This window comes from Tachypleus tridentatus, chromosome 1 (assembly GCF_004210375.1).
Source record: "Tachypleus tridentatus isolate NWPU-2018 chromosome 1, ASM421037v1, whole genome shotgun sequence".
NCBI classification, from domain to species: Eukaryota; Metazoa; Arthropoda; class Merostomata; order Xiphosura; family Limulidae; genus Tachypleus; species Tachypleus tridentatus.
The window spans coordinates 165762711-165785989 of record NC_134825.1 but is presented as its reverse complement, the minus strand read 5'-3'; the positions used below and the strand labels follow the sequence as shown (position 1 = coordinate 165785989).

Genomic DNA, 23279 nt, shown 5'->3' with positions numbered 1-23279 from the left:
CCGTCTTCTGGGAGATAATATTTCCAAATTTGGGGCGACGCCTAGATGGTTCGGCTTTCGGTGACCATGGTTCTCACTCTTAATTTAAAATGGTAACAGAAAGTACCTGGCAAGTGTTACAATCGTCAGTAGAGTTAATGTGTTATTTTTACCTTCTGTTATCATTCATTAGTTTATTACAGGAACAAAAAGTACTTGATTTTTCAGTTCTCTTCTGTAAGTTTCAGGCCCGACATGGCAAGGCAGTTAAGGTACTCGACTCGTAATCTGAAGGTCGCGGGTTCGAATCCCCGTCACACGAACCACGCTCGTCCTTATAGCCGTGATGGCCTAATAATATTATGGTCAATCCCACTATTCGTTGATTAAAAAGAGTAGCACAAGAGTTGGCGGTTGGTGCTGATGACTAGCTACCTTCTCTCTAGTCTTTCACTGCTAAATTAGAGACGGTTAGAGCAGATAGCCCTCGTGCTCGTTTACGCGAAATTCAAAACACAAACAAACAAGAACATTAGTGTTTGTTACTTAACTTCTGACTCAGAAACGGAATATCAGTAATCAGTCACTTTCTGCCCGAAGGATTTTACGTTTCAACAAAATTATCTTTAATTCTGATGCTTACTGAAGTTTATTACAACAGAAACGGTGTGCAAAGAATTGTTTCTAGTCTTAAGTAGCAAGGTCAGTCTGTATGTTTGGGATTTTAAGCAGTAATTTAACAGCATTCATACAGATTATAACAATGGTAGATGTTATTTTTCAAAGATACAACAAGGTGATTTCCAACTCATTAGCATTATGTTACGTTAAATAAAGTTTAGTTACTCAAACAAACAAATATTTATCTCAGTAACTCCATAATTTACACAAACAAAACACAACCTTTTTACCTTTATACTGTACAATTTCAGTGGTTTTAATTCATATTCATTAAGTCAGTACAAATATAAAGTTTCACAGATAAACGTGAGATTGTGAAAGACGTAAAATTACGCTATAGAATTATTCTACAGTATATCCACGTTCACAGCCCTTTAGGCCATTTTTTAATCCACCTACATCATCTACCTCGAGCAGAAACTCCACGAACATCTCTCGTTCTATTACGTTGTGCGGTTGCTATGACGATGTTTACGTATCCTTCGATGCAACAGACGTAACAAGACTAGGGAACGTGACATCACTACCTTATTTAAACGTAATGTAGTGCGCGCGGCTACAAACTCGAACTTTGAGTTTACTGGCTTTATTGAAGTGATATGTTAGGTTTTTCAGTCTTTGGTCATTTGTTACAGACGTATTTACTTCCATAAGCCAGTGAGAACACGAAGCTTGCCTTATGAACGTGGTCTACTAGACTGAGTTACTGAAGGTAAGCATCGAATTTAAAGTAATCATAAGAAAGATGTGTTAAACATTTTCGGAAGTGATATTTTAAAGTTCTTATTACAAAACAAAAACATCGAACCAAAAGTCGTAGACGTTTATACGAAAAAGTGTATGCTGTCAGTAAGTTAGGGATAGATACAATAGAAATGAAATACGTGAACCGCATTTCATTAAGTGCTTGCGTTCCAGCTGATTCTGTGAACGTCCGTTCAATGAACAGATAGATTTCCAGCTGATTCTGTAAACCTCTGTTCAATGAACGGATAGATTTCCAGCTGATTCTGTAAACCTCTGTTCAATGAACGGATGAATTTCCGCCTGTTTCCATAAACCTATTACGAAGAGGTTGAATCTCAACTATTTTAGTCATTTTCTGTTTTGTGAAAGTAATGGTTTACAGTAAACCTCCGTGCTATGAACACGTTTTCCAGATGGTTCTGTTAACCCCCGTTCTGTGAACGGATGTACATCCATCCGTTTCTTTGAGCCTATGTTTACAGAGGTTTACTCCGAGTTGATTCTGTAAACTTCTACTAAGTGAATAGAGTATGAACCTTAAATTACAGGTAAATTCACTTTCTTATGGAAATACTTTTATTTTCACATTCAGTATTCCGATAGGTGCAGACGTAAAGTGTCACAGCTTTACACTAACAACTAGACGTAGACGTGAGAACAGTTGTTTTTTTTACCTACACTATGAATAAAACAAAACTTATAACAACGGTTTCATTCATATCTTTTGTAAGATACTGTTTCATATACTTTGAATATATAGCATCGTACTGTTATTTCCGTACTGTGAATTCATTCAAACTTAACGAGAGAAATGCCAAAACTTAACCAGATCACAAAAACATTTTATCAAAATTGGACAAAAACGATACCAGGTTTAGCCACATCTTTTGTACTGTACATGTAATAAGATGTGATATTTTAACACCTACGTGGAGAAAAACATAACATACAGAACATTTTTAACACATACAACTTTTTTTTCTAAGGTTAATACAGTTTAACAACTAATAAATACATGAAAAATTAAAACTTAACTTGATGTAATATACTTCATTTATATTTCTCATAATACTGAAATATAAGGCTTATTATATTTTTAACACCACAATTTTTATCTACTCTCTCAGGGATTTTTCAAGAATTGGAAGTGTGGACAGTAATAGTGTTCCAACCACACTTTATTTGCTACATCCATTGCTAACGACGCGTTTCGCGCAATGCAGAGAGAGATATTCAGACCTGCTACGATACAACAAACATGGCAGTAGTGGGAACGTTATTTCTAAAACAACATATATTATCTGTTCGATGGACGTTATCGGTTAAATAAAAGCTAGATTGGATGATTTGTTACTGTTTCTCGGTCTATAAGATTGAATAATATAGAAAAATTCAACTATGTCTGTGGAAAAATGAATATTTCAACAGGTACTGAAGGAAAAACAACAACTCGTTTTCAAAAATGAACTAACTTAGAGTGTAGACGGTTCACAAGGTAAATAACCAGCTTATGCTACATAGAACATCAGTTAGTCTAACTTTGATATCATTTTCGTCAAAGCTAGGGCTATTTAACTTTTTAGATCGGTTATCAGATACGCTGTATCGGTTATCGGATATCTGAAAATGCTGTATTGTTTGTTTTCTTATAGCAAAGCCACATTAGGCTATCTGCTGAGTCCACTGAGGAGGATCGAACCCCTGATTTTAGCGTTGTAAATCCGGAGACATACCGCTGTATCAGCAGGGGGCGATAAAATGCTGTAAGGAATAGCTATCATACGCAAGGCTTAATATTATCAACTTCATATTGTATAAGGGATTTATACTTTCAAATACAATAATACATCTGTTAGATTTTGAGCCAGAATAACAAATATACCTGCAGATATTATAGTAATAAGATTATTCATATAAAACAATAATTATGTTGTACGTAAAGCACGACAATATTGTCCTTATGGAATCAAATAATGGTGTACGATATTTGGTACAACAGCGATATTTCTTATATCAAAAGCGCTTATGTTACGTATTACAACAACGCAATATTGGTTTATTTAAAGTAGCAATGATATCCTATTTCAAACATTTTATGTACGAAGAGTATAATTTCTTATTATTGTATGAATAATATTCACCTGTAGAAGGTTCAGATAATTTGGTCGAAAGCTTGTGCATTGATTTAAAAACTAAATAAAAACGCAAAAACTTGGTGATGAATAACTTAATATAAAAACACACTTATATTTACAAAGTATTTAAAACATTAAAATTAATGATATATTTAGAATATTCGATACGTCGATAATAAAAATATAAGCTAAAACAGAATACAGTATTGCTGTGACGAAAACAAGTGTGGTCTACAAACTCATGTACCTGCATTTAAAATTGGCTGAGGCTTGCAACCAAGAACCCTGTGGCTGATTAATGCATATATTTGTAGTACAATGGTTTGTTGTTGGCGACGTATGTAGCCTGGTTGTTTTACCTCACGGTTAGGTAATATACAAAACCTGAGAGTTTAAATAAACATGCACATGTGATGGTGAGGGTTGAGTCTTGAAAGCTATTGTTTCGTGAGGTGATACAAGGTAAAGTAAAAATAACGATAGTATGAGTTATGGTTCACGTGAGATACATAACCTGGTCATGTTTCTAAGGAAGCTATGAGTTATGGTTCACGTGAGATACATAACCTGGTCATGTTTCTAAGGAAGCTAGGCGAGGCACCTGGTGTATCTCATGGTGTAGGTTGAGGTTTACAACTTGGAATTGTACCGTATGGTGATAGAAATGGTAGATAATTTAAGTGTTACAGGTGTTACGGATTAATCATGTAGCGTGTCAGTAGTACCAGTGGTGCTGGTTGAGATTAGGAAACCTGATTTATGTGACAAGTCCAAGCATTCTATTCAAATTTTTATTGAATAGAATGGTATACACAATTATAATGGTACATATTGATGTTATTCTTTTTATTTCGCCACTTTTAGCCATTCACCTTCTTGTCTGCTAAAGTAGCTTTTTCCCTTCCTACAAAGCAGACTGCTTATTTAAGAAATGGATATTTGTGGTATTTCCATATTATCAAAACACTTCTTTTACTTATCATATTTTAGAAAATATGTTTATTTTTGTTGCATTGTGTTATACATCCAATATCTGCTATAGTCTCACTGCAAACATAACCTGAAATGTACCACTCCTCCAGTTGTTGCTAGTCTAGGTTTTGTATCTCTTCCCACTGGTCTTTTGGGTTTTGGTGACTGCTAGTTTGAAGTTGTGACGTAGTCAACTCGACTCTGTTTACTCAGCTTGCTGAAGCCATGATACCCGTCAGATTATACGGTCCAGATGAAAAGACTCGCTACAGTGGCACCGCGGAATATCTACGGACTTACAACACTATATACCTGATTCTGATACTCGTTGTGGGCAGAGCACAGTTTTGTGCTTAAACTACAAACAAAACAAAGTCTATCTACAGACTTCAAAAGTCTTTAATTAACAGGCGAAAAGTTAATATATAGTTTTGATTGTTTTAGTTGTGTTAAAATGGTGTCCGACTCACTGATAAATTCCTTAAAATATCCGATTGTTATGGAAGTACTTTCAATCGCTACGTTTACAACAAAATCATATTTTTGATAAACTATTTAATAAATTATGGATATCATCTCATGACAAAGTGACTAGAAACTAAAAGTACTCTATTAAGCTTACGCTTTTATAGTGCAGACTTCTGGGGTTTGGTCATTAATGGTATGTAGAATAGAAAAACAATACAACCCCCCCCCCACAAAAAGAAAGATTTTAAGACATGAATTTTTATTAGATCAAACTTGTTTTACTTATTTATTTTCCCAATTCATTGCATTCACTTACTTAAGCCAGTTAATCAGGGCGCTCGACTCGTAATCTGAGGATCGCGGGTTTGAATCCCCGTCGCACCAAACATGCTCGCCCTTTCAGCTGTGGGGGCGTTATAATATTACGGTCAACCCTACTATTTGTCGGTAAAAGAGTAGCTCGAGAGTTGGCGGTCGGTGGTGATGACTAGATGCCTTCCCTCTAGTCTTATGCTGCTAATTCAAGGGCGGCTAGCGCAGATAGTTCTCGTGTAGCTTTGCGCGAAATTCAAACGAATGCGTATTTAGAAGAACAATAATTATTTCCAGTAATTACTAGTTTTCTTTACACATATTTAAATAACGCGTCACCGTTTCCTTTTATTTTATCAACAACAATAGAAAGTGAATTCAGCGATACTTCTTCATATGGTGACAGGTTCGTAAAACATCATATGTAAAGAGAAAGACGGTTTAGGAAACTGTATTAACTTAAGATGTGACTGTATTATATCGATGTTATAGATTTCGTATGTTTCCAACAAACAGATCAGAACAGGAAAACAAATAGACAAGAGCTGAGAGTACTTGGACTGTAACAACTCACTTTGTTCGTAATTAAACACAAGGCAACACAGTCTATGCTCTGTCTAGTCCGAAGACGTGCCACTGTGTCACTGGGAGTGGAGAGTGCAACAGCTCAGTGCTGACTCTGTTGACCATAACTTGTCATAAAAATAGAGTTATTATCTTGAAACGTAAAACGTAACGCACGCAATATAAAACATTAGTTTATTTAATAAAAATACTGTTATTTCATTTACTTGACTGTAAATTATACATGTTGACAAAGAGCACTCATATTCACTTATTTTAAGAATTCATGAGTCAAATGAAAGCAAAATATGCTATATTGCGTTAAAAATGCTTCATCTGTCCTTTCAATGCCGATGAGATCTTTCGCCACATTCTAGGACTCACCAGTCCACCTGGGGTAAGACAGTCATAGTGAGAACGTAGGTTTGGTATACATCATCAGTGTTCACGATAGGTTCGGTATACATCATCAGTGTTCACGAACAACTGGTTTTGTGTGAGCCAGATTTACAAGTGAACAGTGATTTGTTATCACGTTAAGTCGTTTACAAGTCAGGTTTTTCTGCTAGAAGTTAACAACTGAACATTATGTCTCGGTTTAACATCAGTTAGTTAGTTATTACGAGTTGCAGCCGTGAAGAATCGTGATTTCGTGAAAATTGTAGAAAGTTTACGAACTCAGGACATCGTATGCAACAAGTGTAGCATTTACGTATTTGGTTCACAGCGAATTCGCGACCATTCTAACCGCCACATTAGTATACGGCTGGATGAATGTAAGAAGTACATTCAATGTATTTATTCAAATATCATAGAAATGTAATATCGGCTAAACTCTTCCCAACTGTGGAGAATCACTGCTGTACGTTTGTCACTTCTCAGCCTAAGTAACGTTGTGCTTTCCCGCATCCTGAACCACCAATCACAGAGAAGCAATAGGCTGGTAACAACCACTTACACTTATTAATATTGTAGATTGCTTTTGTTTAGTACAGTTATTTCATTTTAACATAAGGTATTCATTGCAAATAAGGTAATTTTAATATTTCTTCTTGTGCTATTTTACGATCGGGAATTTTGGCATTGGCCCTCGTCCATTGAATGACTCGTCTCCGAGTTCTTCGAATTATTACGTTAAATTCGAGTTGATTCGAGCATCATATGACCTTACCAAATACGGTTCTTTCTCAAGAAGAGTATTCATGTAGTGAAATACATAAACAACGTAGAACATTCCAAAAACGAGATACGAGTGTTCTTGAATGCGGAATCATTCGCACAAAGAATATAGAACAGTATGGATTACAAGATGACACTAGTCATAAAACAACGTCTTTACCCGCAAGATGACGGCTGCAGTTGCGATACACAGCCATCAACACAAAAAGATCATAACAACTCTTGGAAAGAGTCGAAAACTCAGAACTTTTCAGTGGCAGTTGGAAACCAACAGCTGTTTACAAGGCGATCAAACAAGCTGTATTCCCGTCCAAATCTTTCTCGTACCTTCAATGAACTTATGTCCACTTAAACGTGGAGTTCGAATCTGATGTCAACGTAAAATGGCGGGTGTGTAGACAATTCGTCGGGATAAGTCGTCTAAACCAGATATCGCCATTTTTCGCTCGTAAAGTGAATACACATTTGTTAATCAAGTAAATAGTTCCAAGTGTACATCATTCTTTATAGAACACGAATAATTTTCAACAAAACCTGTCAGCTGTTTGTGGAAGCTCTGCTAAGCCTTTTGCGTTATTTCCTCTGTGCTGTTTACAGTACCTTCCTTGTAATATATTTATTATTTCCGCTGTGTTATCTGTGTTATCTCCGCTGTTATTTGTATTATCTCTGCTGTGCTGTTTGTAGTATCTCCGCTGTGTTATTTGTATTATATCCGCTATGCTATTTGTAGTATTTATGCTAACGCTATTTATGAAACGTTCGCTATGCACTTTGTAGAATCTCCACTGTAATGTACCTAGAATCTTTGACAAGTCTTTTGTAACAACTCAACTACGAAGTGATTAGAACCTCGATTTATTAGTTACATTTCTTCCTTTTAAACCATGTATAGCATTTATAAGATAAAAATATAATTCATTTTGAAATGAGTTTAAATATCCTTCCAAAGTCTGAATTTTTCACACAAATGAAATAGGTAACGAACACGCGAAACAAGCGGTGTTTCCCAATTAAATCATGCAATCACTTTGTTGGTAATGAAAACGTGATGCTTGTACTTCACAAGTAAAAATGTTTATGTCATTTTCCTTATAACTACAACCGTAGAATTTTGAATTTCCAAGCTGGGGGATCCACGTTCGAATTCGTGCCATAAACTATTCCCCGCAATTTAAGCTGTTTATGTGTTATAAGAGTGACAGTCAATCCCCTTAGCGTAGATAGCGAGTGGTAGAGTGTTGTAGTTTGGTTGTTTTCTATCTGTTGCTGTTCGCAGTTAGGGACTTCGGCAAGTAAAGTCTTAGTTTTGTCGAATACGTTAACCTGTTCGGTCACTTAACGGCACGTTTTAGACTAATACAGTAAAATAAATATATTATACATTTTATTTAAATTACTGGAAAACTGTTCAAACAAAATACATAGATATTGTAAAACGAAGTAGTTGTTTAAATGTATATCAATCTCAAACATTTGGTGTGAAAATAAGATTCTTTTCTTTAAGACGTCACAACTAAAACTTTTTTTTTCCTCGCTGCTATGTACCATGACAACAACACCAATAAAGCTTTTTCCTTACGAATCTTTAGTTAATGTTAGTGCAGCATTGCGACAAAGCGTTGGTGGGTCTCTTGGGCCTTTTGCTGACGTCATGCACGTTAGCTACCTGTACAAGTGTGTGTATCTCGTTTGTTTGTTCGTGATAAGCTGTTTACAGTCTGTCTGCGACAAAAGGAACGTGAATATACACTGCAAAAAAAAAAAAAAAAAAAACACAACAAAAAACAGAAAGGAATTCAACGAAACTCTATCACGGTCGACAAAATAAAATCATTCCCTTTAGTTTGTGTGTATAATTACTTTTTTAAAATGTTATTGTATTGTCTCGGAGCCATATTAATTTGTACTCCTATGTACCATACTCTGGCTTGAGTTTGTCTTTCACACCCTCATCTAATGTGTAGGCCCAGCATGGCTAGGTGGTTAAGGAGCTCAACTCGTAATCTGAGGGTCGCAGGTTTGAATCCCTTTTACATCAAACATTCTCGTCCTTTCCGCCGTGAGGGCCTAATAATATTACGGTTAATCCAATCAATCGTTGGTTAAAAAGAGTAGCACAAGAGTTGGCGGTGGGTGCTGATGACTAACTGCCTTCCCTCTAGTCTCGCACTGTTAAATTAGGGACGGCTAGCGCAGATAGCCCTCGTGTAGCTTCGCGCGAAATTCAAAACAAACCAGTCTAATGTGTGTAATACGTTTTGGAAAATGATTTGTTGTCATGTGCAAAGCTACATAACCGAACGTGCGTGCTCTGACCACTGCGAGTAACCAAACCCTATTTTTAACGCTATGAACCCTCAGACTTAGCGATGAGCCACAGGAAAAAAAATAGTGAATAATGACAATGAAAAATATTTCTAAGATAAGCTGATAAAAATTATTATAAAATACAAGCAATATGTACAAATGAAATTCACATAAAATTGAATTTCAAAGAACAACACTGAAAATATCGAATATTTAACCATATCGTCTGACCGTTAAAATGAAAATAGTGCCCTCTTTGATTCATTGGATTAACTAATGTTATAGACTGGAAAATGCTTTCTACGGTATGAAAATTAGCACTCGCAGTGTTTATAGCGAATATCTTTAATATGAAAATATTAAAATTTCTGAACGTATTATTGAGTTTCTAGAAACATCGATAAGTTTCTGCTAGTGTTAATAGCAGTGAGACAAGACAATGAATCAAACGAAAAGCTATTCCTTCTTCCGATTACGATAATAAGAAATGAAGAAACCAAACGATCAGAGAGCGATAACTTAGAATCTTCTCATATTCGACCTTTAGTTCGAAATGGATGGTAGAACCGAAAAACATGCACGTGACGCTATTTGCCATAATCCGTTCCTAGTTATTAACAGCGGCCTCCGTGTACTCCCACGCTGATGATCCAAGAAAAACACCATAGGCGGTAGCCAACACAGCACGAGGGTATATAAATGCCAGATAGATGGCGCACCTGTATTTAACTGGTGGATTTTTACTGATGCTTTTGATGTTGACGTGCGCTAAACTAACCCTAAAGTGTGCAAATTTAGAACTGATCAAATTTGTAACAGAACGTTCTAGAAGTCTACAGAAATAGAAACGGTAGAATCATCAAACCCACGTTACGACCGATGGTTGAGTTTGTTTTGAATTTCGCGTGAAGCTACACTAGGGCTATCTGCGCTAGCCGTCCTAATTTAGCAGTGTAAGACTAGAGGGAAGGCAGCGAGTCATCACCACCCACCGCCAACTCTTGAGCTACTCTTTTACCAATGATAGTGGAATTGATGGTTGCATTATAACGCCCCCACGATTGAAAGGACGAACATGTTTGGTGTGATGGGGATTCGAACCCGTGACCCTCAGATTACGAGTCGAGTGCCTTAACCACCTGGCCATGTCAGGTTGGAAGTATATAGTTATTTCATGTTGCTTTACCACCAAGAAAAGGACAAACAGAAGTGTTGGTTATAGATATGTTACACGAAGTAAACCAGTATGTTATTTTTTGCAAAAGTTTATTCTTACAAAATGACATTATTTTCAAATTAAAATACTGCCAGCTTTATATGCCCTTTGTTTGTGTTTTCTTATGGTGAAGCCACATCAGGCTATCTACTGAGTTCACCAAGTGGAATCAAGCCCCTAATTTTAGCGTTTTAAATCCATATACTTACCGCTGTACCAGCGGGGAACTTTTATACCCTTTAAGAAATCAATGATCAGGTCTTCACGGTGTTATATAAATATATACTCAAAATAATCGCCAGGTTCAGTGTTATTTTGGGAATCGAGTTATCAAATAGATTATTTCTGACAGGCCGCTTGATACGTACTGAGAATTTTATGGATTTCGCTTAGCAAAATTTCTGCGTTTTTCTCAGTGACTTCAAACTGAATAGATTAATTTGTGACGTCATAAGACGTCAGGAGAAACGTCTAACTGGTTACATAAGCTATAGGCTAAAATCGATACCAACCTGTTTAACGGCGCTTAGATGAAAAACAGGTATCATTACCACATCCCTCTTATATGACGTAAATATACCTTGGTCCAATGGTGTTGTAGATATCGAAAAAAAATGAAAGTGGTGTAAAACCACGCGAGAACTGGTGTCTTATTTTTGAACTGCGTTTTACAAAAGATCATTAAACCCATGACATCAGAGAATTAAAACTCAGAAGTTAAATATTTTCTGCGCAAAATAGTTTATTTATTTCTTATTTCTTACAAGTCAAAACACAAATACAAAAGAACGAAAAAGTTAGTTTTCAAATTCCACATTATTCATCCTAAGGTATTATTGTTTATTTTTAAAGTTCCTTCCTACAATTCTGTCTTGTTCTTCCCTTATAGTTGTTCCTATTTCATTTCATGACTATTCACCAAACTTCATAATTTCGATAAAATCTCTGAACTATCGAGGCTTAAAATCAAATCCGTAATAAAATTTTAAAAACATCGTTGTTTCTTTTTTTTTCCTATTTGAGGGCGTTTTTCATTCATTCTTGAAAATTTTCTCCATAAATGAATCAGTTGTTGAACTCAGTTCGATCTTCCCTTTTCCCGACGTGCGTTTGATCGATAAAAGAAGCACAGCTGCAACAGCGACCTCGGGCTCTCATTAATTTTACATTATGAAAAACTAACCGAGATGGTTGTGCCCTCTTGTGGTTAATGTGTTACATTCATTCACTCCTACAAACCAACCAAGATCAATGAACGTTACTGCGTCACTATCGTGTTTTGTGAATGACTCTTCTATCCACTAAAGATGTAGATAAAGGATGTGCCTGTTGCTGAAGCAGTCCCAAAAAGAATCCCCAGTAACAACAGTTTTACCTTATTTTATTATAAATAACTTATCTCTGTTTGCATTTTTTATTTTATTTTTACCCTTTGTATCTCATCCTGCCTAAAATAATAATTAATATATTTTGAGGTATAAAAACGCCTGTAAAACTGTCTGATGTGTACCACAGCGAGGTTGCGCAAAAACGTTCACACATGTGTCTTTATCTACAGGTTAAGAAATCTGTTGTGTAGTTAAATATTGGGTTGAGGAATAATTCGTTAGCGTTTTTTTCAAGTTAACAAAATATATTCATAAATGAAACGCTTTCGCAAAATATTTCATGTCATTTGGTAGATAATTTTTTGCTCTAATAGATGGTGTGTTTGATTTTCATATGTCTTTAATTTTTGCTTTCATTTTCAGCTCATTAAATGGACGGTGGGCTGAGCAGATAGCCCTATGTGGCTTTGCTATAAGAAAACACACACTCATTAAATGGAATGTCAAGTGGACAAAATCGAGCATTTTCGACACCATCTGCTTTTCGCATTTAATTTCTTGCAATTTCGTTTCAAACAATACATACTATATACCTAGGTATTACATGAAATAAAGTATCATAATAAATGTTTTGGGTGTAATGTGTTCATGCATTGAAGTATTGTATAGTCTTGCATGTAATGCTTGAATGAAATTATTTAAAAACGCTCACGAATTACTCCTCAACCTAATATATCACGAAACAAGCGATTCACGTGTAAGTTAGCCTACCTAATAATAGCATTTTATCATTATTTTTGTAGAAATGCGATGTTTATAATATCAGTAATTAATGTTTGTAGTAACCGTTTAAATCGTTTCTTATTTTTATGCCCTATGATTAACATCTCTGGCTGTTTTTTAGTGTGAGTACCCAATTATTTAGCAAGTACATAAACCCCTTTGTTCTTTAAACTTGGAATATTCTTACACGTTGTACATCGTTTGTTGTTTGTGTTTGGGATATACTTGCATGTAAATTGTATGTTGTTTATATATAGAATATTTTTACACGTTGTAAATCGTTTGTTGTTTGTGTTTGGGATATTCTTACATGTAAATTGTTTGTTGTTTATATATAGAATATTCTTACACGTTGTAAATCGTTTGTTGTTTGTGTTTGAGATATTCTTACATGTAAATTGTTTGTTGTTTATATATAGAATATTCTTACACGTTGTAAATCGTTGGTTGTTTATACTTGGGATATTCTTACTTGTAAATTGTTTGTTATTTATACTTGGGATATTCTTACTTGTTGTAAATTGAATTTTAACATAAACATGAAATTATCGTGACTGAAGACAGTTGATAAATCGATACAATTTTTCGCCAAGCTTTAATACAATAGTTAAATTAATGTTAACGTCTATTTCATCTACGTAATTATTTCAGACTATTCAGTTCATACATCAACAATGTGAAAGTTTCTTATATTCGTCTAATTCAGACTAAAGTTTACTTTTTTTCTCAAGATTTCTTGGTCTATAGGTACATGACTCCAATGATGGTTATTGTTTTCGACTTATGAATGTGAGTGATCCTGGTTCAGATCCCACTAGCCCGCAAAAACGCCTTCCGCACTTTTGTTGTTTTTAGTTTGGCGCAAAGCTACAAAAGGGCTATCTGCGCTAGTCGTCTCTAATTTATCAGTGTGAGGCTAGAGAGAAGGCGGCTAGTCATCACAACCCACTTTCAACTCTTGAGCTACTATTTTACTAACGAACAGTAGGATTGACCGTCACCTAACGTCCCGACGAATGAAAGGGCGAACATGTTTGGTGGGATGAGGATTTGAACCCCACGACCCGCAAATTGCGAGTCGAAAGCCTTAACCACCTGGCCATGCTGGACCTCCCCCCTTTGAAACCATGATTATGCTATAAGAGCGAAGATCAAATCTCCCCATTTAATCAGGCTAAATTTATGTATAGATGTGTTTTAACGTCTCTAATATTCATTTCATTAAACAGCATTTTCACTATTGTTATGCCCTCAGCTAGTGCAGCGGTAGTCTACGGATTTACAACGCTAAAATCAGGGGTTCGATTCCTTTCCATGTACTGAGCAGATAGCCCGATGTGACTATGCTATGAGAAAACACACACTGTTGTTATAGTTATTTCTTGGTAAACAGGTTCTCGTGTGGCCTAATTATTAAAGTTATGAGTCATTGATGCTCCATATACACATGTTTTCTTATAGCAAAGCCACATTGGGCTATCTGTGTGTCCTCCAAAAGTAACCGAGTCTCTGATTTTAGCGTTATATGTTCGAAGACGTGTCTCATCGCTCAGTATGCTACAAAATACAAAGTATATCACAAGATAATCTTCAGTCAAATATGAGCTAACATTTAGTGATTTAAAAGTTTGAGTCACATTGAGTCGTTGCACTTAAACCAAAAAGAAAAGTGTTTCAGATGTTAATAAACTCAGCCTTAAGACGAGCAGCCAAAATATTTATGACAAGCCAAAATTATTTGAATACAGCTGGCGGAGGGTTCTGTTCATTAGACGACTTCCATTCAGTCTACAAATTCGAAACTAGCAAAAGCTACCCACAAATGGCCCTTTATATAGCTTTTAGCAGATTTTTTTGAAATAAACAAAATATGTAGTATTATATATACATTATTTTCTAAAAAATGTATTACCAGACTATAACTGAATTTCTTAGGAAGTTTAGAGTACTAAAACCCGTAGCTCAATTTCTCGCGGTAAAACAGAAGTGAAAATATTCCAGTCTGTAACTTTGTGCTAAAAGAAACTCACAGAGTAATGTAATTTTATTTTCTTCGAAACTTTTTCTGTATTTCTTAAAACAAATAAAATGAAGATTATACCTACATCTCCTGGTACGTGGAAGAATCGATTTAATAGTCCATCAAAAACCCAATAGATGGCGTTTTGTGAAACAACTTTATGAATGTAACTGAGCAAACTGGTACAAAAATGAGAAGCCATTAAATCGTGAATACAAAGAACGCAAAGACTTGTCACACGCACTATTATTTGCTGTAACATATATCATTCTTACCTCGCTCTTAAGTTATTTCTATACATAAGTTTTATATATATGTTTTAACAAAGCTACTTGGAAGTGCGGTAGAGGCCTAAGTGGTTAAGGAGTCCCATTAATCCAAGGGTTACATGGCTCGCGTCTCTTTCTTGCATTTTAGAACTGTAGATTCGTTCGTACAGACAGTCAAATTCCGCTGCTCGATTAGGGTAATCCAAGAATTGACTGTGATCGCTGTTGGGTAGCTGTCTACCCTTTGGTTTATCAGTTCAAAATTAGGGACACTTGGAGCAAATAGACTACTTGGAATGAGTAAGAACATATTAACAACTAATGCGTGCCTCGAAATCCGTAGCATTTTAGTATAAGCAGGCTAGGAACAACTGTTACTCAAAGTATCTTTACATTTGCAGAAATTGTTTTAATAACAAGTCCTCGTTAGAGGGAATGAGGATAAAGGTTTTGTCAAATACTTTCAAATATCTTCAGTTTCATCAATGCACGTTCAAACAAAGATACATATTTGTTAACTTTGTATGGCCTGTTAAATAGGATGCTTAACTCGCAAACTACAAGCCGTGGGGTCGAAACTCTTCAATGAGTTTCCACGTCCTTTCAGCCGTGAGAACGTTTGTGACAAGAAAGTCCATTATTCGATGACGGTGGGTGGTGTTGACTATATACTGTCCCTCTACGTCAACGTTAAGGACGGCTACAGCAGATAATCTATGAAAGGTTCTGTGCAAAATTCAACAGATCAAACAAGCTAATAAATTAAAAACGAAATTTTATAATAGTTTTCTCTTTGTAAGCAGAAAAAAAAAATCGTTTTATTTTGTTCGTTTGTTTGTAGTTAAGCACAAAGCCAGACAATGGGCTATCTGTGCTCTTCTTAAAATGGGTATCCAAATTCGGTATCTAACGTTGTAAGTCCAAATATATACCACTTTGGGCAATTCGTTTTTTAAGCGATGAACTAGGGGGCTTATAAAATGTAAATCGATGGTTCGATCCTTGCAATGGGTACAGCACAGCTAGACCATTCTACAACTTTTCGCTTAAATAATAGAGTAACATTTTATGATTTCAAAGAACTTCAAGGCTCAAGTTAAAAAAGAAGTTACGGATACATGTACTAACAATATAATTTCTGGCTACTATTGTGTTTTTAGCACGAAATAATATCAGCTTAACTGCAAATTAAAGATAGACAGACATAAAAAAAAACAAAATTGCCAAATTCTTAGATTATCTGAGTCAAATTTTATAAGGCAGTTGATGAATAATATTAGAATTTGCAGGTTAAGTAACAATGCAGGAAATTTGTGAAATGATGCTAAAGGTGAAAGTGGACTTATCTACGTAATAGTATTCGGTCAGTTTCTTTTTATATCAAAAATTAAGGTGAGGTATCGATGCTTGTAAATTCAGAGAAGAACGGCTGTGGAAATCTTAAATAAAATACGTTCTGCAAAACAATTATTACATCGACCGTCTACAGCACAAGACAATCACATAAAGTTCTTATTAGGGTTAGACTCTGATAGAAAAGAGTGGCTAAAATCCAAAAGAGGACATAAAATCGCAAAACACAAACCTTCCAAAAAACCCACTTTCTAAGACAGAAAGTAGTTCATAGAAGGTTATACAAAATACAGTTAATTCGTAAATATTTGGGAGTCAATATAGGGAACGTGTTTGTGAATTGTTAGTTGAATTACAATTCGTTATTGAAGTTATTAATGAAAACGATAAGTCGGAAAAGGCGAAACGACACACGAGCTAAAGTTTATATATATACATAAATCTATATATATAGAATTTTTTCAAACTTAAAATATGTAACACACGCCATATAATATAAAAGCTTAAGTAAAAATAACATTATTTCAAACTAAAGATATCGTCTGAAACTAACAAATGTATGCAACCACTACGAGAAAACTCGAAAGATAAAAACTAAACCTTGAAACCAAATTCACACTTCACGCAGAAAACAAACGTGTAAATAAACATACAACTACCTACAAGTAAAGTCATACTTTAAACAAATTATAAACGTGTAAATAAACATACAACTACCTACAAGTATAGTTATACTTTAAACAAATTATAAACGTGTAAATAAACATACAACTACCTACAAGTAAAGTTATACTTTAAACAAATTATAAACGTGTAAATAAACATACAACTACCTACAAGTAAAGTTATACTTTAAACAAATTATAAACGTGTAAATAAACATACAACTACCTACAAGTAAAGTTATACTTTAAACAAATTATAAACGTGTACATAAACATACAACTATCTACAAGTAAAGTTATACTTTAAACAAATTATAAACGTGTACATAAACATACAACTATCTACAACTAAATTATACTTTAAACATATTATAAACGTGTACATAAACCTACCACTACCTACAACTAAGGTTATATTTTAAACAGAAGATACGGGTGTACACAAACATACCGCTACTTACAACTAAAGTTATACTTTAACAAAAGGAAACCTTATATACAAAAGTAATATTACCTTGAAGCGCACAAACACAACACTGTTTCGACTTTAAAATAAAACAAACTAATGTGTTTTATACTTAAAACTAATAAATGTTTATAACTTGACCATCATTCATGTAATTGTTACACTTAGGATATATCTAGTACTGCGTGCCTTAAACTGAAGAAATATTTTGTTCCTAAAAATGCTACGTTTCGTTAGCCAATAGTATTTTCAAATTTAAATCAAAAGCACGCATCACTTTTACCTGAAATGTGTTAAGCCTAATATACGAATCAGAGTGTGTTTTTCTTATAGCAAAGCCACAGTGGGCTATCTGCTCAGCCAACCGAAGGGAATCGAACCCCTGATTTTAGCGTTGTAAATCCGAAGACATACTGCTGTACTAGCGGGGGGTTACACGCGTGAAACAACTAAAACTACTTCAATTCAGTATCGCTTTTATAGCAATAAATAAATGTCAAATAAACGTAATATCAAGTCTTAATCTAAGTTTTATCTTGAATCAGAACGTTTGTTCAAGAACAAATTCCACTGCAATCTGGCCCGGCATGGCGCAACGTGTTAAGGCGTTCGACTCGTAATCCGAGGGTCGCGGGGTTCGAATCGCGGTCGCACCAAACATGCTCGTCCTCCCAGCCGTGGGAGCGTTATAATATTACGGTCAATCCCACTATTCGTTGGTAAAAAAAGTAGCCCAAGAGTTGGCGGTGGGTGGTCATGCCTTCCCTCTAGTCTTGCACTGCTAAATTAGAGACGACTAGAGCAGATAGCCTTCGTGTAGCTTTGCGCGAGATTCAGAAAAGAAACAAACCGTAGGATATTTTAATGTAGCGTATTTTGTTTAATTTTAATGTGTTTTGTTTTGGCTTAAAAATTATGTTTATATTATACATATATACACACACATATATCTATACTTTATTAAACATGTCAAACACAGCTTTCAAGTGTTCTTAAAATGGCCGTTTTTCTGTCTTCCACACAGCAACTGCACGTAAGCTCAAATAACTACAAGAGATATCCATGAAGATATCGAATTTCCCGGCATCGAAGACGCTATTTATATCCCCAAAATAAGTCTCAAGAATTTATCCTGCCTCTTCCAGGCCGAAGGTTACGTTGCTCATAGGCCTAAACCGCTAAACCTAAGCCTAGAACAAGCGTTTCAATACTAGACAGCATTACAAGCCCATGTATACGACCCACAATTAAATGTATAAGTTACTTAGTATTAAATAACAAGTAAATAAACAAGAACAGGAGGTCACTGTACATATTACAGGGTTGCTATAATACCAGCACTTTTTTTAACTCCCACACCTAGAATAAAGTTATTACTGTTAATAATACAGATATTCTAGTGGTAATATAAGATACACACTTTCAATGGTAGATATGATAAGCATACAACTCACTAAACAATCCACGAAACATCTTGATAAAACCGGTAGAAGTGCTGCGACCTTATTCTAATGTTTATCTCTTTTCTTTTTTAGAATTTAGCTATTCAAAATAGGGGTGCGTCTTTGACGCCAGCTAATACGGAAATTCGGTAGAACTAATTCTGTTTAAGAATTACTTTTCGTTGAAAATATATTCAAGTTCAAACTTTGTTAAGACTTTCCAGGATTCTAGGTAATTCATATCATTATTCAAAGAAGGAAACCAGAGTTTTCAACATCTCTAATTCTGTACACGTGACATGCCTGATGTCGTGTAAAAGCAATTCAAAACTTAACTGGTTTGTTTGTTTCTAAGCGTAAAATACACGATGGGCTATCTGTGCTGTGTTATTTAATTAAAGACCTGTGTGGTCAGTCAGGGCGCTCGATGATGTCACGTGATGAAGGTTTCTGTGTTATGAAGTACTTAAAAGACGTGTAGGTTACTGCCACGTGATGGAAGTTTCAAGGGTTTGATTGAATGGGATGTTTTTATGGTAGCAACCATAAAAGGAGAAAGACAGACAACCTGGACCACACGCGCTTAAATTATCTTTCTTTCCTCATCAACAGCCTCATATTTCTCCCAAAATGGTATGACAAAATAACGGATTCCCAATTAGCACGAATAAACGTAAATGAGACATTAGATACAAAACAAAGTACTGCGCAAGTCGGTTCTGCATTTCCTCATTCAAAAACCACTGTCCTTCAATTAGCCAAAATTCCTCGACTTGTGAAGCATTTCTCTGCAGTCGATCAATCGAACGTTTATTTGAAGAAATATGTTCATATTTTTACAAAAATTGTGTTCGTTTGTTTGAAGGTAAGTACAAATCTACACATTGAGTTGCAGGTGCACTGCTCACTACAGATATCGAAGCCCAGTTTCTAGCGTTTTAAGTCCACAAGCATGCCGCTGTGTTACTGGGTGGTTTTACCCAACATAAACTTATATAAAGTGATGTTGATAAATAATATAGGTTTACCATGGAAAAGTAAATACCATCCTTGATAGAATCATGTCGTAAGAAGCAGTACATTGTGTTACATTCAACACCTATTTTATAACTTATTTCCTTGTGCAGACATAAAACGTGAAAAAAAAAAAGATTAAATAATTTTGCATTGAATTTAGAAACCGCAATGAAGCTAAAGGAAAGTAAGGTATGGACACTTATTTTGTACTAGGCCTAAGTTACTTCAAGGAAAGATAAAATATTATGCTAATACCGCATGTGGTGAAACTAACTACGTGTTCTGTGTAATACCATATCAGTAAACAACGAACCATATACTTCTGCACTTTAGTTCCAAAATCAAATGTACTAAAGCAGCTTTCAAACTTAGAAAATTGAATTAAAAACTGTAAAAGTTTTAAAATAGCCCACATATTCCAGAAGATACTTTTGATTTCACACTCAGACAATTATATGTGTACAATCGTTAAAAATCAATTAACACAAACAACTGAAAATTGGGTGGCTTGTCTAAACTCCACCCACAAAGTCAGGTGTGTGATTTTTTTTTTCTTCTTATATCTTAGAAAGTTCAGTTTAAGTTAGTTTTGTATGCTAGAAAAAAGTTAGTGGGAATAATATTAGATGAAATTATCAGGAGAGTTTGTTTGTTTTTTGAATTTCGCGCAAAGCTACACAAGGGCTATCTGCGCTAGCCGTCCCTAATTTAGCAGTTTAAGACTAGAGGGAAGGCAGTTAGTCATCAGCACCCACCGCCAACTCTTGGGTTACTCTTTTACCAACGAATAGTTGAAAGGGCGAACATGTTTGGTGCGACAGGGATTCGAACCCGAGATTACGAGTCGAACGCCTTAACCCACCTGGCCATGCCATGCCATTTAGAAGAGTAAAGATATTTCTAAATGAAATTTCTTCTCACGTTATTGAATTGCGAGGATTCTTCAGTTTTTATGTGTGTTTTTGTATCGTCTGATATTTTTATATCCCCCAAAATTTTAATTTTTAATAGTAGCCATTTTATGCATACATATGAAATGCACCATATTGTACAACTTCGATGGTTTCATTTTGAGCTTGTGTTAGACTGCTATTCTCTTTAGTGCTATTGTGTAGTTTATCAAACTGGTTTCATTAAAAAATAATCTGGTTAATATTCTGGTTGGTGTTAATTACATTAGAAGGTGAATATGCTTCTTTAAGTGGAAATAAAGATGTTACCTGATGCAATTCGTTAACATAAACCTTTTGACACAACAAATGTTAATTAACATAAGGATAATAAAGGTTAAAAATATTTTCATGTGATGAAGGGAATGAAGGTTAAAACATCTCTTTCTTTGTGATCAGATTGTTGAGGGTTAAAACATTTCAATGTAGGTTAAGTTTGCCCTTCCTTGTTTGATGCTCTAGTTATTAGGTTTTTCTCCAACAGGCGGCAACTGAGAAAACCAACGAAGCTGACAGAAGCCCTTCCTCATGGTATTCTTGTGCGGGAATGAACGAACGTGAGTATGTTCACGCATGCGTTACAGAATATTCCTTTGCAGTTGTTCGTTCCTCAGCAATGTCATCTCAGCGCATGCCTCGACGGTACACCGTAGGCGACGGATCTACTTTCTCTCCTATCATAAGGGTGGGATTAGTTATGACGTACATAATTTGTTAATTTATGCAAAAATAAAGCCATTTCATGTGTGACCCACTAGTGTTGCGACTTCATTAGCAGTAGAGACGCCAGGTCAATACAGGACTGCACCAGCAACAGTTTCATCTTTGGTAAATTAAAAAAACAAAAAAAACGTTTCAAACTTATGAACATAAAATTTAACCTGCATGGCCAACTCACTAAGAAAACACCCATTACAAATCGTTGTAAATGCAGATGACAGACAGATAAACAGACAGACAGACAAGTAGATGCGTAGGTTTTTAATAAAACAAACAAACCGGTTTTTCACAAATTAACAAAACCAATTTTCATCCATTACATTATCAATTTACCACCGTTATCTGCAACATCTATAAATAATAACTAGCACTACTTACTAATATAAAGAGGATGATGTTTTAAAATAATTGTTTACTTTAATGATTGTAATGAACAACGTCGGAAGTGATGGTTGTAAATGTTGAATTAATTTTGAACATTTTTATTAAAATATCCAAGCTACCATTTTCCAAGTTTCCATGACGTTAGATGTCAGTGTGGAAATTTTTCAGACGTGGATATAGATTAAAGAAATTTAAGGAGGTGTGAAACTTTTTTGTTCGTCTGTTTTTGAATTTAGCGCAAAGCTAGCCGTCCCTAATTTAGCAGTGTAAAACTAGAGGGAAGACAACTAGTAGTCATCACCACCCACCGCCAACTCTTGGGCTACTTTTTTACCAACGAATATCGGGATTGACCATAACATTGTAACGCCATCACGGCTGAAAGGGCGAGCATGTTTGGTGCGACGGTGATTTGAACCCCAGACCTTCAGGTTACGAGCCGAAAGCCTTATCATACCTGGCTATACCGGGCCTTGGTGTGAAAGTGATCTAATATTTAAAGACGCCAAACAATAGATATTATTGGAAAGGTTTTGGACTTCTGTACGAGTATCAGAAGATAAATAGTACAGCCTCCCAGTGGCTCAGCGGTAGGTCTGCGGACTTACAACGCTAAAAACCGGGTTTCGATACCCGTGGTGGCAGAGCACAGATAGCCTATTGAATAGCTTTGTGCTTAATTAAAAACAACAAAAAATAGTACATTTATTATATTCTTAACTATGCATATTATGTTACATAGAAGTTGTTTTTTTAATAATGGAAAAGTGTATCAGGTGTCACCACGATTATTTTCAAGTCAGTTGATGATTATATTTAAAATAATTAAATGGGCAACAACTCGTCACGCAAATCTGAAATAGAAAACACTGGAACTGTAAAGTTACAATAGATGATAATATGTGCTATACATGACTCTTCAAATAAACGTCTCCTTTCCGCAGTCCCATAGTAAGTCTGAAAGTTCATAACAACAAAAATCTGATTTTGATACCTTCGGTGGGCAGAGCATGAAAGCCCAATATGAAACTTCGTGTTTAACTACAGCCAAACAAGCAAATCATCTTCTGTTAATTCTGTTAACCCTACACCACTTTTTGTGAAGCAGAGACGTGAGCGTGCATAACTTTCCTCGTGCTGCCATGTGTGGGCCCGGTATGGCCAAGCGTGTTAAGGCGTTCGAATCGTAATCCGAGGGTCGCGAGTTCGAATCCCGGTCGCACCAAACATGCTCACCTTTTCAGCCGTGGGGGCGTTATAATGTGACACTCAATCCAACTATTCGTTGGTAAAGGAGTAGCCCAAGAGTTGGCGGTGGG

The 23279-nt window shown here is 35.4% G+C and overlaps 1 protein-coding gene across 2 annotated transcripts in view; it reads left to right on the top strand.

Moving 5' to 3' along the window:
• Window positions 1-1219: 1219 nt before the first annotated feature.
• Window positions 1220-23279, top strand: part of LOC143229745 (sprouty-related, EVH1 domain-containing protein 1-like) — a 66715-nt gene continuing 44655 nt past the window's right edge. Inside the window, exons 1-2 of one of the 2 annotated variants that reach the window (XM_076462509.1) lie at window positions 1220-1372; window positions 21341-21413. In XM_076462509.1, the coding sequence (XP_076318624.1) occupies window positions 21385-21413 (29 nt within the window). In that variant the 5' untranslated portion in view covers window positions 1220-1372; window positions 21341-21384. Of the gene's footprint in view, window positions 1373-21325; window positions 21414-23279 lie in introns of those variants that run through there. The other variant, XM_076462516.1, reaches the window with a different exon arrangement.